The sequence below is a fragment of the Pongo abelii genome, chromosome 7, assembly GCF_028885655.2.
Source record: "Pongo abelii isolate AG06213 chromosome 7, NHGRI_mPonAbe1-v2.0_pri, whole genome shotgun sequence".
Taxonomy (NCBI): domain Eukaryota; kingdom Metazoa; phylum Chordata; class Mammalia; order Primates; family Hominidae; genus Pongo; species Pongo abelii.
The window spans coordinates 136108020-136122263 of record NC_071992.2 but is presented as its reverse complement, the minus strand read 5'-3'; the positions used below and the strand labels follow the sequence as shown (position 1 = coordinate 136122263).

The 14244-nt window shown below is 43.7% G+C and overlaps 1 protein-coding gene across 3 annotated transcripts in view; it reads right to left on the bottom strand.

Moving 5' to 3' along the window:
- The window catches only part of DEPTOR (DEP domain containing MTOR interacting protein), a 190380-nt gene extending 176347 nt beyond the window's left edge, over positions 1–14033 (bottom strand). For 2 of the 3 annotated variants that reach the window (XR_010141294.1, XM_063726797.1), the window contains exon 1: positions 13736–13999. Coding sequence is in view for 2 of the 3 variants with exons in the window: in XM_063726797.1 (XP_063582867.1) it covers positions 13736–13857 (122 nt within the window). In the remaining variant the exon portion in view is untranslated. Of the gene's footprint in view, positions 1–13735 lie in introns of all 3 variants that reach the window. The other variant, XM_009244060.4, reaches the window with a different exon arrangement.
- Positions 14034–14244: the final 211 nt, after the last annotated feature.

The following is a 14244-nucleotide window of genomic DNA, read 5'->3' as shown; positions in this document are numbered from 1 at the left end:
TGAGGTCAGGTCAGGGGTTAGAGACCAGCCTGGCCAACATGGTGAAACCCCATCTCTACTAAAAATGAAAAAATTAGCTGGGCGTGGTGTTGCATGCCTGTAATCACAGCTACTTGGTAGGCTGAAGCAGGAGAATCACTTGAACCCTGGAGGCGGAGGTTGTAGCGAGCTGAGATTACACCACTGAACTCCAGCCCGGGTGACAGAGTGAGTAAAACTCCAGAAATAAGAGAAGGGAAGGGGAAGGGAGGGGAGGGGAGGGGACGGGGGATGGGAGGGGAGCGGGGAGGGGAAGGGGAAGGGACTGGTAAAAACACATAACCATTTCTCCATAGTCTTTAATATAATGTGGTTTTAGGTCATGAATTCCACTTAGTACACACACTTGGTAAAACTGGGCAGGATATATTTTGAGCTGCTCAAGAATGAGAACCTTCTCTTATTTCACTTGGTATCTCTCACAGCTAGTACTGAGATGCCCGACAAATAGCAGGCACTGAGTAAATGTGAGCTGAGCAAGTGAAGAAATGGTATCATTTGCCAAAAATAAGGTTTGTTTAAAAGAAATTCTCATAAAATTAGCTGAAATATAGTTGCCTATTATAAATGTAAGGATTACTATCACAGTGTTGACCTCCTGCATCGTAGTTTTACATTTGCAAAGAAATAAAAGATTGTCTTTTCACTGGAGTATTTTCTAATTTGTGACACTATTTTTCTTTTTCTCAAAACAACATGTACTAGTGGGTTTTTCCCTTTCTCAAAATAGTAGAAAATTATATTAACCAGCGCAGTTTTTCTGGAAGTGGTAGAATAGGGTTGTGCGTGAATCGTGGAGTGACTCCTGTATGTGTCTATGTGTGTATGTGTGTGTCTGTGTGTGTGTATCTGTGTGTATATGTGTGTGTCTGTGTGTGTATATGTATGTGTGTGTGTCTGTGTGTGTGTATTGGGGGAGATGCCTCCTTGGCTTGTGTCATTCCCCTCCCCTGGCTACAATCCCACCGACTCAGGAATAGGCATGTGACCTAACCAGTGAAATCAGGGTGAACCTCAGGACTTGTGATTGGAATCCTGAATGGAAATGCTTCTTCTCCTTCTCCCAGACATTATTATAAGCCATATGAGGCCTGAAATTCCTGTTCTACCACTGGCTGGAAGATGAAGCCAACCAATAAAAGAGCTGGCACATGAAGGAGCTACAAGAGAGAACCAAAAGAATTGCAGAGAATGAATTAAATTGTAAGGCATTGTATCTCCTGAACTTCCACTTATAGGAGGCAATAAGTTTAAGTTGATTGTCTGTTTCTTGCAGTCAAAAGCATTAAAAAATATCTGGATAGGGATTTGGGTTGCATAGATTTGCAATTGCATTAGCCAATATTCATCAAATGGTATATTTTATTCTATATAAATTTTATCTCTGAAAAAAAGAACCAAAAGCAAATAGTGAATACTAGTTAGCACACTGAGGGCTGAAGGTTTTAGGAAAAGTGTATTATTGTCTACAACGTACTCTGAAATACTTTCCAAAAAAAGATGAATTAATTGATGGATGGATAGAGGGAGAGCTAGATGGATAGTTATGTGATAAAGCAATACAGTGAAATGTTAATTGTGGAATCTTAAGTGGTGGACATGAGTGTTCACTGTAAAATTATTTAAACTTTTCTGTACATTTGAAATTTTTCATAATACAATGTTAGAGGAAAAACTAGCTCACTCCTATTGCTTATACTGGGATGTCTTTAGATATTATGTGATGGCTTCTGGCTCTTCAAGTATAGCAAGATGAAAAATGTTCCTTATCGTGGCATCAAGGCCTGCTAATCCTCTCTCAAGATGATTTAGGCTATGCTCACTGTATAACAGGAGAATTTGTTTCTACTGTTAGAATTTATTTTATTGATGACTGGTTTGTAGAATGTGATCGGCAATGTGAAGGAAAATGAATCAGAGTCATACATTAGGTAATTCCCTCAAAACCATATCCCTAAACAGTTTTATTATTGTCAGTTCCTCAGAACAAAATAGGAAGAGCTTTGGTATAGTCTTATTTTATCAACCACACTATAACTTAAGATGATTAAGGGGCATTTCACACTTCAGTGTAGAACACAGTCATATACCACTACAGGGAATAAACCCCACTTTTTGCAGTGAATATATTCTGTGTACGTCACTTTCATATATAGAAAAGTTAAAGAGTAAAAAATAAGTAGTGCTTTAAAAAAATTCAGTGAAAAGAGGGTCCAAGGTTACCCCATTCTCCTTCCCTTTGGGAAAGGAGAAAGAAACTAAGAAGCAAAACAATAGTTCTTCAAATCAAGAAATTCAGGCCAGGCAAGGTAGCTCACGCCTATAATCCAAGACGGGCCGATTGCCTGAGCTCAAAAGTTCGAGACCAGCCTGGACAACATGGTAAAACCTCATCTCTACTAAGATACAAAAAATTAGCTGGGCATGGTGGTGCACGCCTGTAGTCCCAGCTACTAAGGAGGCTGAGGCACAAGAATTGCTTGAACCTTAGAAGCAGAAGTTGCAGTGAGCTTGAACCCTGGAAGCGGAGGTTGCAGTGAGCTTAAACCCTCGAAGCAGAGGTTGCAATCACGCCACCACACCCCAGCCTGAGCAACAGAGAGAGACTCTGTCTCCAAAAAAGAAAAACAAAAAAAGAAATTCCCTCTTTACTACACTCATTATATGTGTTTGGAAATAGGACACAAACCTTATCTGTATAAGGAACTTGCATTTTAAGTAGCAAACTAACTCAAGATCCTCCATAGAAATATGTGCTCAATCCTTCAACATGAAAAAAAGAAAAAGCCAATCCTTTAAAAGTATTTTTTTTCTTTATAAATTGCCTTTTCTCATATTGGTTGTCCTTAAACCAGCAAATAATTCTTTATTTCTACACTGTTCCCCCTCTACACTATCTTCTTTGTTTTCGGACACCACTCACGACTCACATAGTATTCCTCCAGAATTTCAATATTTGTTAGATGTTAGTCAAACTTCATACATAATAAAATGCAACTGGCCAGGTGCAGTGGCTCATGCCTGTAATCCCAGCACTTTGGGAGGCCGAGGCGGGCAGATCACTTGAGGTCAGGAGTTTGAGACCAGCCTGGCCAATATGGTGAAACCCTGTCTCTACTGAAAATACAGAAATTAGCGAGGTGTGTTGGTGCATGCCGGTAGTCCCAGCTACTGGGGAGGCTGAGGCAGGAGAATCACTTGAACCTGGGAGCCAGCGGTTGCAGTGAGCCAAGATCGCGCCATTGCAATTCAGGCTGGGCAACAGAGAAACTTCGTCTCACTCTAACTGTAACCTAACTCTAATGAAACTATGGTGGCATGCAATGAGAGAATGGCCATGAGAATGTTCATTTGTTTCTTACACCTTAAGTCAAGGTCAGAGTAGCTACTGAGCGTACTGTGCTAGGACTAGTCCTTCTGAATCCTGCCTGCTCTGCACACAAGGGACAAGGTTCAGTTCTCTATAGCTGTAATAGTTTAACCACTCAAAGGAGAGCCTCATAGAGGGGGATGATCTAAACAAGGCCAAGACATAGATACGTACTGGCCCACGGCTTGCTCAGTAAACAGAGCTTCCAGGTAAATATCAGAACCCAAAATCTGTAGGTAAAAGTATTGCAGGGAGATAGGAGGACACAAGGATCCAAGCAAACAAACACAATCAAACAGATCTATAAGTAGCAGCCTGAGAGTTATAGGTGGAAAGACCTGAGCCTTGAGCCTCCCTCAGCTGCTACCTACCTCCTCCTCTGCAGCTGCCACGGGCTTCCCCAAGCTAGAGGCCATGACATTTGTTCCCTTTTGCTACACCCTACCAACAGCTGTTATCTGAAAAGTGGGAATACTAAAGCATATCATTCATTTTTTTTTTTTTTTTTTTTAGACGGAGTCTTGCTCTGTTGCCCAGGCTGGAGTGCAGTGGCGTGATCTTGGCTCACTGCAACCTCTGCCTCCTGGGTTCACGGCATTTCTCCTGCCTCAGTCTCCTGAGTAGCTGGGACTAGAGGCATCTGCCACCACACCCGGCTAATTTTTTTGTATTTTTAGTAGAGACGGGGTTTCACCGTGTTAGCCAGGATGGTCTTGATCTGCTGACCTTGTGATCCACCCGTCTCGGCCTCCCAAAGTGCTGGGATTACAGGCGTGAGCCACCAAGCCCGGCCCTAATGCATATCTTGTCTCATACTGCAGGGTGTGTTTTCTCTCCTCATCTCCCCATCCAACCTCACAAATATTTGTAAAGCTACCAAAAAGTGATTCTCTGCAGCCCGCCCTGATGAAAATAGCTCAAGTTGATCCTGAAGGTACCACCCTGCAAGCATGCTGTCTGTCCCACTAAATCCTCTCCCCGACTCCATCTTCACTATGTCACCCATGTATCTAAAGATACATAGAAACAATCACTGCCATAAACTTCTAAGTTTAGTTAAGGCTGATAATACTAGAACAAGGATCTCAGATTTGGTACCCACCTCTCCTTGGTAGATAATGGAACACGGAAAAGTATAATTACCGTGTAGAAAGTGGGACCGATTGTTCTTTCCTTTGTCATTTCCTAATCACTAAACTCATGGAAACCAACCATTTAAGGGCCACTAATTAAGGGAAAATGAACTCCTGACTCAAATGAAAACTAGAAAGAACAGGACAGGAAGCTGGTGCTGATGGCCTCTAATATCAGCACTTTGGGAGGCTGAGGTGGGAGGATTGCTGGAGTCCAGGAGTTTGAGATCAGCCTGCGCAACATGGCAAGACCCCATCTCTACAAAAAATACAAAAATTAGCCGGGTGTGGTGGTATGTGCCTGAGTCTCAGATACTTGAGTCTCAGACTCTTGGGAGGTTGAGGTGGAAGGATCACAAGAGCCCGGGACCCAGAGGTTGAAGTGAGCCAGGTTCATGCCACTGCACCTGGGTGACAAGAGTGAGACCCTGTCTAAAAAAATAAAAATAAAAATAAATAATAAAAAAAATATAAAAGAATGTATTTTTTTCTAAAATTTAAAAACAAATTAAAAAAGAAAGAAATAACACAACAGGACAGAAGAATGACCTTCCTTCACCTTGCATTCTCTTCTCTTGAGGTTTATTTAACTTATTTTCAGTTTTATTGATTCCAAAGCTGATGGAAGCCATAACTTACATCAGCAATGGCCTTTTAGAAAAGTAATTACAAGGCCGAGCGCAGTGGCTCATCCCTATAATCCCAGCATTTTGGGAGGCCGAGGCGGGTAGAAAACCTGAGGTCAGGAGTTCAAGACAAACCTGGCCAACGTGGAGAAACCCCATCTCTACTAAAAATTAAAAAATTAGCCGGGCGCAGTGGCACTTGCCTGTAATCCCAGCTACTCAGGACGCTGAGGCAGGAGAATCACTTGAACCTGGGAGGCAGAGGTTGCAGTGAGCCGAGATTGCACCACTGCACACCACCTAGGTGACAGAGTGAGACTCTATCTCAAAAATAAATAAATAAATAAATAAAAATAGAATAAACATTCTACATGAATTAGGCTCTTGACCATTGACTCCAAATACAGGGACTCTTCATTTCCTAAAGCCCTTCTTTTTCAAAAATCTGTATAGGCAGTAATTTCCTGACTCCAGGATACCTCTCTGCTGTTTAGGAGAAGAAAATTTCAATCCTAGCTTCTAAGGGACACCCCCTAAGATATTCTTATACCAACCGTAAAGTTCCTTAGGTGCCTACTTGAATAAAATGAATTATTTCTCCTTTTCCTGTTGTGTATGCTCTAAATTCCTTATCTCATATTCGATTTATTAGAGCTTGATCTTTGGTTCAATGGCTGATTTTACCTTTTTTTTTTTTTCTTTTTTTTTTTTTTTGAGACAGAGTCTCACTGTGTCTCCCAGGCTGGAGTGCAGTGGTGCCATCTCAGCTCACTGCAACCTCTGCCTTCCTGGTTCAAGTGATTCTCCTGCCTCAGCCTCCAGAGTAGCTGGGACTGCAAGCATGCACCACCACCAGCGCTAATTTTTTTGTATTTTTAGCAGAGATGGGATTTCACTATGTTGGCCAGGCTGGTCTGGAACTTCTTACCTCAAGTGATCTGCCCACTTCGGCCTCCCAGAGTGCTAGGATTACAGGCCTGACCCACCATACCTGGCCTGTTTTTACCTTTTTTCTGAAAACTGCATTAACATTTGCAAAGTAAATTCAGGAAAGCAATTCAATATTTATTAAAGACGTTTTTATTAAAAAGACAATAGCAAGCCTGGAAGAGCCTGAAAGGCAGCCTGTTATAGAAAAAAGGCAAAGGTGACAAACAATTTGAAAGAACTGCATTTCCTCCAACTTAGCTAACTAAACTCATAGTCTAGTAAGTTGCTTTTGGGAAGTCAGCCTTAGTGATTGGATAAGATTGTTGTAATTAGCACACTTCATCTTGGTAGAGGAGCAAAAGTGAAATTAATTATGAATTAATGAAATTAAATGAATTAAAGTGAAATTAATGATTAATGCATTTTCTCTCTATTTAAGCATTCCCTTTATTATACATTCTTAATTCTCTTCCTTACCCTACTCCCATTCTCACAGATGGCAAAATAGAACTGCAATTTATCTTCCCATTAAAATGGTTACAAATTCTGAATCTGTGGAGTCCAAACTCACTTTTCAAAACCACATGTCAGGAAAGATTGAGTTTAATATTTAGTAGAGAAAGTGACAATCCTATCTTGTCAAAATATAAATACTCACAGGAATAAATCAGATTCTCCCCAGCAGAATGGAAAAGCTACTTGTCTTACTTTTTTGTTTACCAAAGTTGTCACACTGCAATGTGATATTCTCATATACATGATTCTGTTTTAAAGTTGTTTTAGTGTTTCATTTTTTTTAACCCTGTAAGTCACTAGTTGGGAACAGTATTGTAGCTTATCATACTGCTTAAGAGCAGAAACCCTCAACTCTACCGTAATTTTCTGGCTGAATAATCTATGGCCTGTTGGTTTAAATGATCTTTTCCTCAATTTTTTAATCTACAAAATACAAGTAATAAAGGTATCTGCTACATAGAGTTGCTATAAAGATTAAAGGCATTACCATACATAAAGTGCTTAGAAGAGTCCTTACCAGGTAATAGGTGCCATGAAAGTGTTACTGTTATTATTACAATTGCTACCATTGCTAGAAAGAGAATAGTGATATTGTTGGGCTTCTTTATGTTATTTTATTTTATTTTACTTTATTTTGAGACGGAGTCCTGCTCTGTCACGCAGGCTGGAGTGGCACAATCTCAGCTCACTGCAACCTCTGCCATCTGGGTTCAAGCAATTTTTCTGCCTCAGCTTCCCGAGTAGCTAGGACTATAGGCACCTGCCACCGTGCCCGGCTAATTTTTGTATTTTTAGTAGAGACGAGGTTTCACCATCTTGGCCAGGCTGGTCTTGAACGCCTGACCTCATTATCCACCCGCCTCAGCCTACCAAAGTGCTGGGATTACAGGCATGAGCCACTGTGGAGTGAGATTCCGTCTCAAAAAATAAATATATAAATAAATAAATGTCATTGCATTCTCTGGCCAATCCTTTTTATTGCTGAATAATGTTCCATTATATGGATATACCACATTTTGTTTATCCATTTATCAGTTAATAGATATTTGAGCTGTTTCCATTTTTGATTATTCATTTATTTATTTTTGAGACAGAATTTCACTCTAGTTGCCCAGGCTGGAGTGCAATGGTACAATTTCAGCTCACCGCAACCTCTGCCTCCCGGGTTCAAGTGATTCTCCTTCCTCAGCCTCCCAAGTAGTTGGGATTACAGGCATGTGCCACCATGCCCAGCTAATTTTGTATTTTTAGTAGAGACAGGGTTTCTCCATGTTGGTCAGGCTGGTCTTGAACTCCCAACCTCAGGTGATCCACCCACCTGGCCTCCCAAAGTGCTGGTTATAGGCTTGAGCCCCTGTGCCCGGCCCTTGATTATTTATTTATTTAAGACAGAATCTTGCTCTGTCACCCAGGCTGGAGTGTCATGGTGCAATCTCAGCTCACTGCAATCTCTGCCTCCTGGGTTCAAGCTATTCTTGTGTCTCAGCCTCCTGAGTAGATGGGACTACAGGCATGTACCACCACGCACAGATAATTTTTGTATTTTTATTAGAGATAGGGTTTCTCCATGTTGTTCAGGCTGGTCTGGAACTCCTGACCTCAGGCGATCCACCCACCTCAGCCTCCCAAAGTGCTGGGATTAACAGGCGTGAGCCACTGTACTCAGCCCTGTTTTTGATTATTATGAATTATACTGCTATGAACATTCGTGTACAAGTTTTTATGTAGACATGTTTTCTAATTTCTCCTGGGTATATACCTAAAAGCAGAATTTCTAGGTCATATGATAACTCTATGTTTAATATTTGAGGAGCTGCCAAATATTTTTCCAAAGTGGCTGTACCATTTTACATTCCCACCAAGTAGTGTGTAGGGGTTCTAATTTCTCCACAATTTCTCCACATCCTCAGAAACACTTGTGACTGTCTTTTTTGTTATACCCATCCTGGGGGCTGTGAAGTAGTATCCAAATACATTTTTTTTTTTTTTTTTTTGAGATGGAGTTTTGCTCTTGTTGCCCAGGTTGGAGTGCAATGGCGCAATCTCGGCTCACTACAACCTCTGCCTCCCAGGTTCAAGCAATTCTCCTGCCTTAGACTCTCGAGTAGCTGACATTACAGGCATGTGCCACCACGCCTGGCTAATTTTGTATTTTTAGTAGAGATGGGGTTTCTCCATGTTGGTCAGGCTGGTCTTGAACTCCTGACCTCAGGTGATCTGCCCGCCTCGGCCTCCCAAACTACTGGGATTACAGGTGTTAAGCCACTGCGCCTGGCCCCAAATGCATCTTTAAGATGCAAAAATAGAAATTCATTGGGGGAAGGAAGTCAAATCTTTTATGACAAGGGAAAAACATGAAGAAAATTAAACAAAGGGTCCTGCAGTTAAGCTGAAAAAGGAAGCAAGAGATATTTTTAGGTCTGTTAGTTAATTTCTTGTCCTTATACAACCAACTGCCCTTTAAAAAGTGTGAGGATTGGCCAGGCATGGTGGCTCACGCCTATAATCCCAGCACTTTGGGAGGCTGAGGCGGGCGGATCACAAGGTCAAGAGATCGAGACCATTCTGGCCAACATGGTGAAACTCTGTCTCTACTAAAAGTACAAAAAAAAAAAAAAAAAAATTACCTGGGCGTGGTGGCGCGCACCTGTAATCCCACCTACTCGGGAGGCTGAGGCAGGAGAATCGCTTGAACCTGGGAGGCGGAGGTTGCAGTAAGCTGAGATCATGCCACTGCACTCCAGCCTGATGACAGAGCGAAGACTCTGTCTTAAAAAAAAAAAAAGTGTCAGGATCGGCCGGGTGCAGCTCATGCCTGTAATCTCAGCACTTTGGGAGGCTGAGGCGAGCGGATTTGAGGTCGGGAGTTGGAGACCAGCCTGACCAACATGGAGAAACCTCGTCTCTTCTAAAAATAAATAAATAAATGAATAAATAAAACACAAAATTAGCTACAACCTCCGCCTCCTGGGTTGAAGTGATTCTTGTGCCTCAAGAAAAATAAATTTAAAAAATATAAAATAGGGCGTGGTGGCGCATGCCTGTAATCCCAGCTACTTGGGACGTTGAGGCAGGAGAATCGCTTGAACCCGGGAGGCGGAGGTTGCGGTGAGCCGAGATCGTGCCATTGCACTCCAGCCTGGGCAACAAGAGTGAAACTCCATCTCAAAAAACAAAATACAAACAAAAAAAGAAGTGTCAGGATTGTGGAGCCAGCCCCCAGTTTCACATCTGGAGGTTACAATAGTCATAACAACACTCTTCTTGCTTTATTGATTTATTTTACAAAGTTTCTTCCCATGTTGTACCCTATTTGATCCAACACCACAAATCTTATGTGGGAAGATATTATTGTTCCCATTTTGTAGGGAAGGATGCTTAGGATTAGAGAGGTTAAGTGACTTGCTCAAGCAGGCATAGCTACAATTAAAGAAAGAAAAAGAAATTGATAGAACTGGGCCTAGAGGCTAAATTTTTTATTTCAAATCCCAGTCCTTGGTTTCCTCTTACCACCTCTACCTCATCTCTGATGACCCAGAAAGTAATGCAAAGCGAGAGAAAGCAGAGGGGAACTGAGAGTGTGTGAAGCACTTAGAGGCAGGAGGCCTGAATATTGCAAAGCACTTACAATCCTGCAGACAGAGGAACTCTTTGTGAAAGTGACAATAATGACTGAACTTCCAACCCTCCAATAACTAGGAAACCAGGCATACGACCACTTTAATTCCTAAATTCTGATTATTATATTGCTCTGTACTAACAGAAGTATATTGAATATTCACGATATTCATTTAACTACTTACTGAGTAGTTACTATGTGCTAGTTACAGTGCCAAAACAGTTGAGATAAAAAAGAGCAATGATTAAAATTTTCCAAAGTAGAATTAAGTGGCTAACATTTCCTAAGCCTTTTACATGTAGCATCTCATTTAATCCTCACAGAGCTCCTGAAGAAGTGTCATCAGAATAACATTTCGTAGAAGAGGAAACTGAGGCACAGAAAGGCTAAACATATTGTCCTAAAGTTACAGAATAAATGGTGGAGGCAGAATAAGAACCCAGGCAGCCTAGTTCTATATCCTGCGCTCTTCACCACCACCCAATCCTTCCTGCCCGATCTTGCTTGGCTGGAAGTCACATGCAGTGATGCAGAGAGACCAATAATACTAATTAATTCCAGGAACAATTTGATGAATGCTCATTAATACATGAAGCCCAGGGGCAAATTCTCACAACTCCATGAAATACATTCATCTTCATTGTCTTTTTCAAATGTGGAAACAGAGACTCAGAGAAGTGAATTTACTTGTCCAAGGTCACAGAACTCCACCTTAGCTAATGTTGACCTGGTGCTTAGTACATATCTATCAGAAACTGTCCTAAGTGCAACTCATCTAATACTCATAGTAACACTATGAGGTAAATTCCATTATTACCCATCGTTCTTTTTTTTGAGATGGAGTCTCACTCTGTTGCCCCAGCTGGAGTGCAGTGGCACTATTTTGGCTCACTGCAACCTCTGCCTCCCAGGTTCAAGCAATCCTCTTGCCTCAGCCTCCCAAGTAGCTAGGATTACAAGCGTTCACCACCACACCCGGCTAATTCTTGTATTTATAGTAGAGATGAGGTTTCACCATGTTGGCCAGGCTGGTCTCGAACTCCAGGCCTCAAGGGATCCGCCTGCCTTGGTCTTCCAAAGGGCTAGGATTACTGGCGTAATAACTTGTCCAAGGTCCCACACTAGTAAGTAGCAAAGCCAAGATTCAGTCTAGCTTAAAGTCTTCCTTGAAACAACTTAATGCTGACACTTGCCTACATAATGGTGGAGCAGTCATTCAAACCCAGGTCTAATTCCTGCGTGACAAGGATGGCTCTCAAAACTGCTGCAGTGCAGAGAGGCGCTAGAAAAGTGGGGAATAACAAGTGCTCTGGGGACTGCAAGGAAAAGGCATTTAAACTGCATCTTGAAGGAAAAAGTACTTGCTGGACAAAAAGAGCCATCATGAAATTTAATATTTGTAAAATAAATGAAAAAATAAGTAACCCTATCCAACAGAAGACTTTTAAAAAGATGGCCCAGTAATAAAGAGCAGAGAAATTAAACTTTCTTTCCCACAGCAGGCTTTAAAGGGACTGAAGCCTGTTATCACTCGCCTGCTACAGCTTGGGCTTCTAAAGCCTACAAACTCTCCTTACAATTCCCCCATTTTACCTGTCCCAAAACCGGACAAGTCTTACAGGTTAGTTCAGGATCTGCACCTTATCAACCAAATTGTTTTGCCTATCCACCCTGTGGTGCCCAACCTGTACACTCTTTTGTCCTCAATACCTTCCTCCAAACTCACTGTTCCATTCTTGATCTTAAAAATGCCTTTTTCACTATTCCCCTGCACCCCTCGTCCCAGCCTCTCTTTGCTTTTACCTGGACTGACCCTGACACTCATCAGTCCCGGCAGCTTACCTGGGCTGTACTGCTGCAAGTCTTCAGGAACAGCCCTCGTTACTTCAGCCAAGCCCTTTCTCATGATTTACTTTCTTTCTACCTCTCTGCTTCTCACCTTATTCAATATATTGATGACCTTCTACTTTGTAGCCCCTCCTTTGAATCTTCTCAGCAAGACACCCTCCTGCTCCTTCAACATTTATTCTCCAAGGGATATCAGGTCTCTTCTTCCTTACTCTTACTCTTTACAACAGGGCTTTATGAAGTCACCCCCGCCTTCTTGGACTGCACCTCACAAACTTAAACCACTATCCATTATCTACCCAACTCCTATAAAGCAACCCCTTCCCCATCTTCCTTCGCTGACTCCTTTTTTAGACTCAGTCCACCTGCACCCAGGTGATTAAAAAGCTTTATTGCTCACACAAAGCTTGTTTGGTGGTCTCTTCACACGGACACGCTTGACAGGTTTCATTAGAAAGTACTTTTGACGAAGGAAAAGAAGTTTTTATTCCCTTTAATTTTGACCACATATTTTTAAAAATCAACAAAGAATCAATAGGTGCAATTTGCCTTTTGTAACATTAAAAATCAGTTAATTCTGACTTCCAATATTGGTCTCCTTCAGAGACCTTTGCAAGACACTCTTTCAGGTCCTGAAACACAGACATTTAGAAACCAAAACGAGCTGGGGAATTCAGGCTAAGAACTAGAAGTAACAGGGGCCTGCGTACAAGTTGTGGCTCAAACGCTGCAGAGCTGGGTTTTCTTTTTCCTGGCAAACTGATTTATGACCACACGAAGGGCAGCTGCAGAACCAGTTAGACCATAAGTACTATTCCCAAACAGCCCTAGAGGAAAGACCATACAGGGATAGGAATGGCAAGGGGGATTCTGGGGGTCATCCTTGTTCCCAAGTTCCGTGAGACGCCGCAAGTCTTAATTCTTGCAGCAGCCAGGGTCCCCATGGATCCCGCTGCCCAAAACGTGAGAACCCAGGGAGTTGGCACAGCCTCAAGGCAGCCCGACAAGGTGCCTCCACGCCCCCTTGCGGACCCAAATGATTGAGGACGATGTGCCAATTAACTGATAGGTGCAGGGTTTCAGAAATGCTATCTCAGTTTAACCCCACAAAAGCCCTTGAATCAGCCCTGTTTTACAGATGTAAAACACCGAGGCTCAGGGGAGTAAAGGAAGACTTGTCAGCAAAAAGGAAAACCTAGTGAAGGCTATCGTTGGTCTTGCTCCTCTTATCAAGGAGTAGAGGGGCTGGGGTCTTCTCGGGACCCCACACCGACCCCTCTTGCTCTCTTGGCGGACGAGGCGCAGGCTGTCAGCCGGGAGGCCTGGCGGCGTCCAGGTACACGAGAAGACGGACAGCGCGGTGGGTGGCAGGGACTCTGCCCGGCACAGGGCTGCAGCAGCCAGGCTAGGGCGCAGCGCGCACCACCCGCTCGTCGGCTTCTGCCAGGCAGCCCCGCGTGGCGAGCGAGTCCTCAGGGACCGGGGCTGCAGCTGCTAAGCGCGGGCGCACTGAGGACCATCCACGCGCCCGCAGCCGTCCCGGCGCCCCACGCGAGTCGCAAGCCACGAGCCAGGGAGCGCGTGCGCGCAGCACTGCAGCGGGCACGCGTTGGCAGTGCCATCGTGAGCTCACCCGCTGTGTCTCTTGCCTTACCGTAGCTGCTCCCCGGTGACCAAGACCTCAGCCATGCGCTCCAGCTCCCTTTGCTGCGCTCCGCCACTCCCGCTGGTGCTGCTGTCACTGCCAGCACTGCCAGTGCTGCCGCCCTCCTCCATGGTTGGGGCCGTGCGGCTATCTCTAGCTCCGCTGTCCGCCGAGGGTTTGGGTGCTCGGATCAGCCTGCCCTCACAGACGCTTCCCGCGCCATCTTTGTTCGGGGCAGCTCCGCTGCTCTGACTGGATTGGCTGGAGAGGGAATCCCTGTGGGTAGGCAGACGCGCTGGGCTAGTCCGGCCCCAGAAACTTGAGCTTGGGGGCGTGGCTAGAGCAACTCGTGGTCGGGGGGCGGGGCCGATGGAGGAAAATATAAACATCTGGGCGGGGCGCTGCTACCGAGCTGTGTGTGCTGCTGGAGGCTGAATTTGGTGAGCTCTCTTTACCCACAAAGCTCATGCTGTAGAATCCTGGGGACAGGCCTGGAGGTTATTAGTATGAAGGCGTTT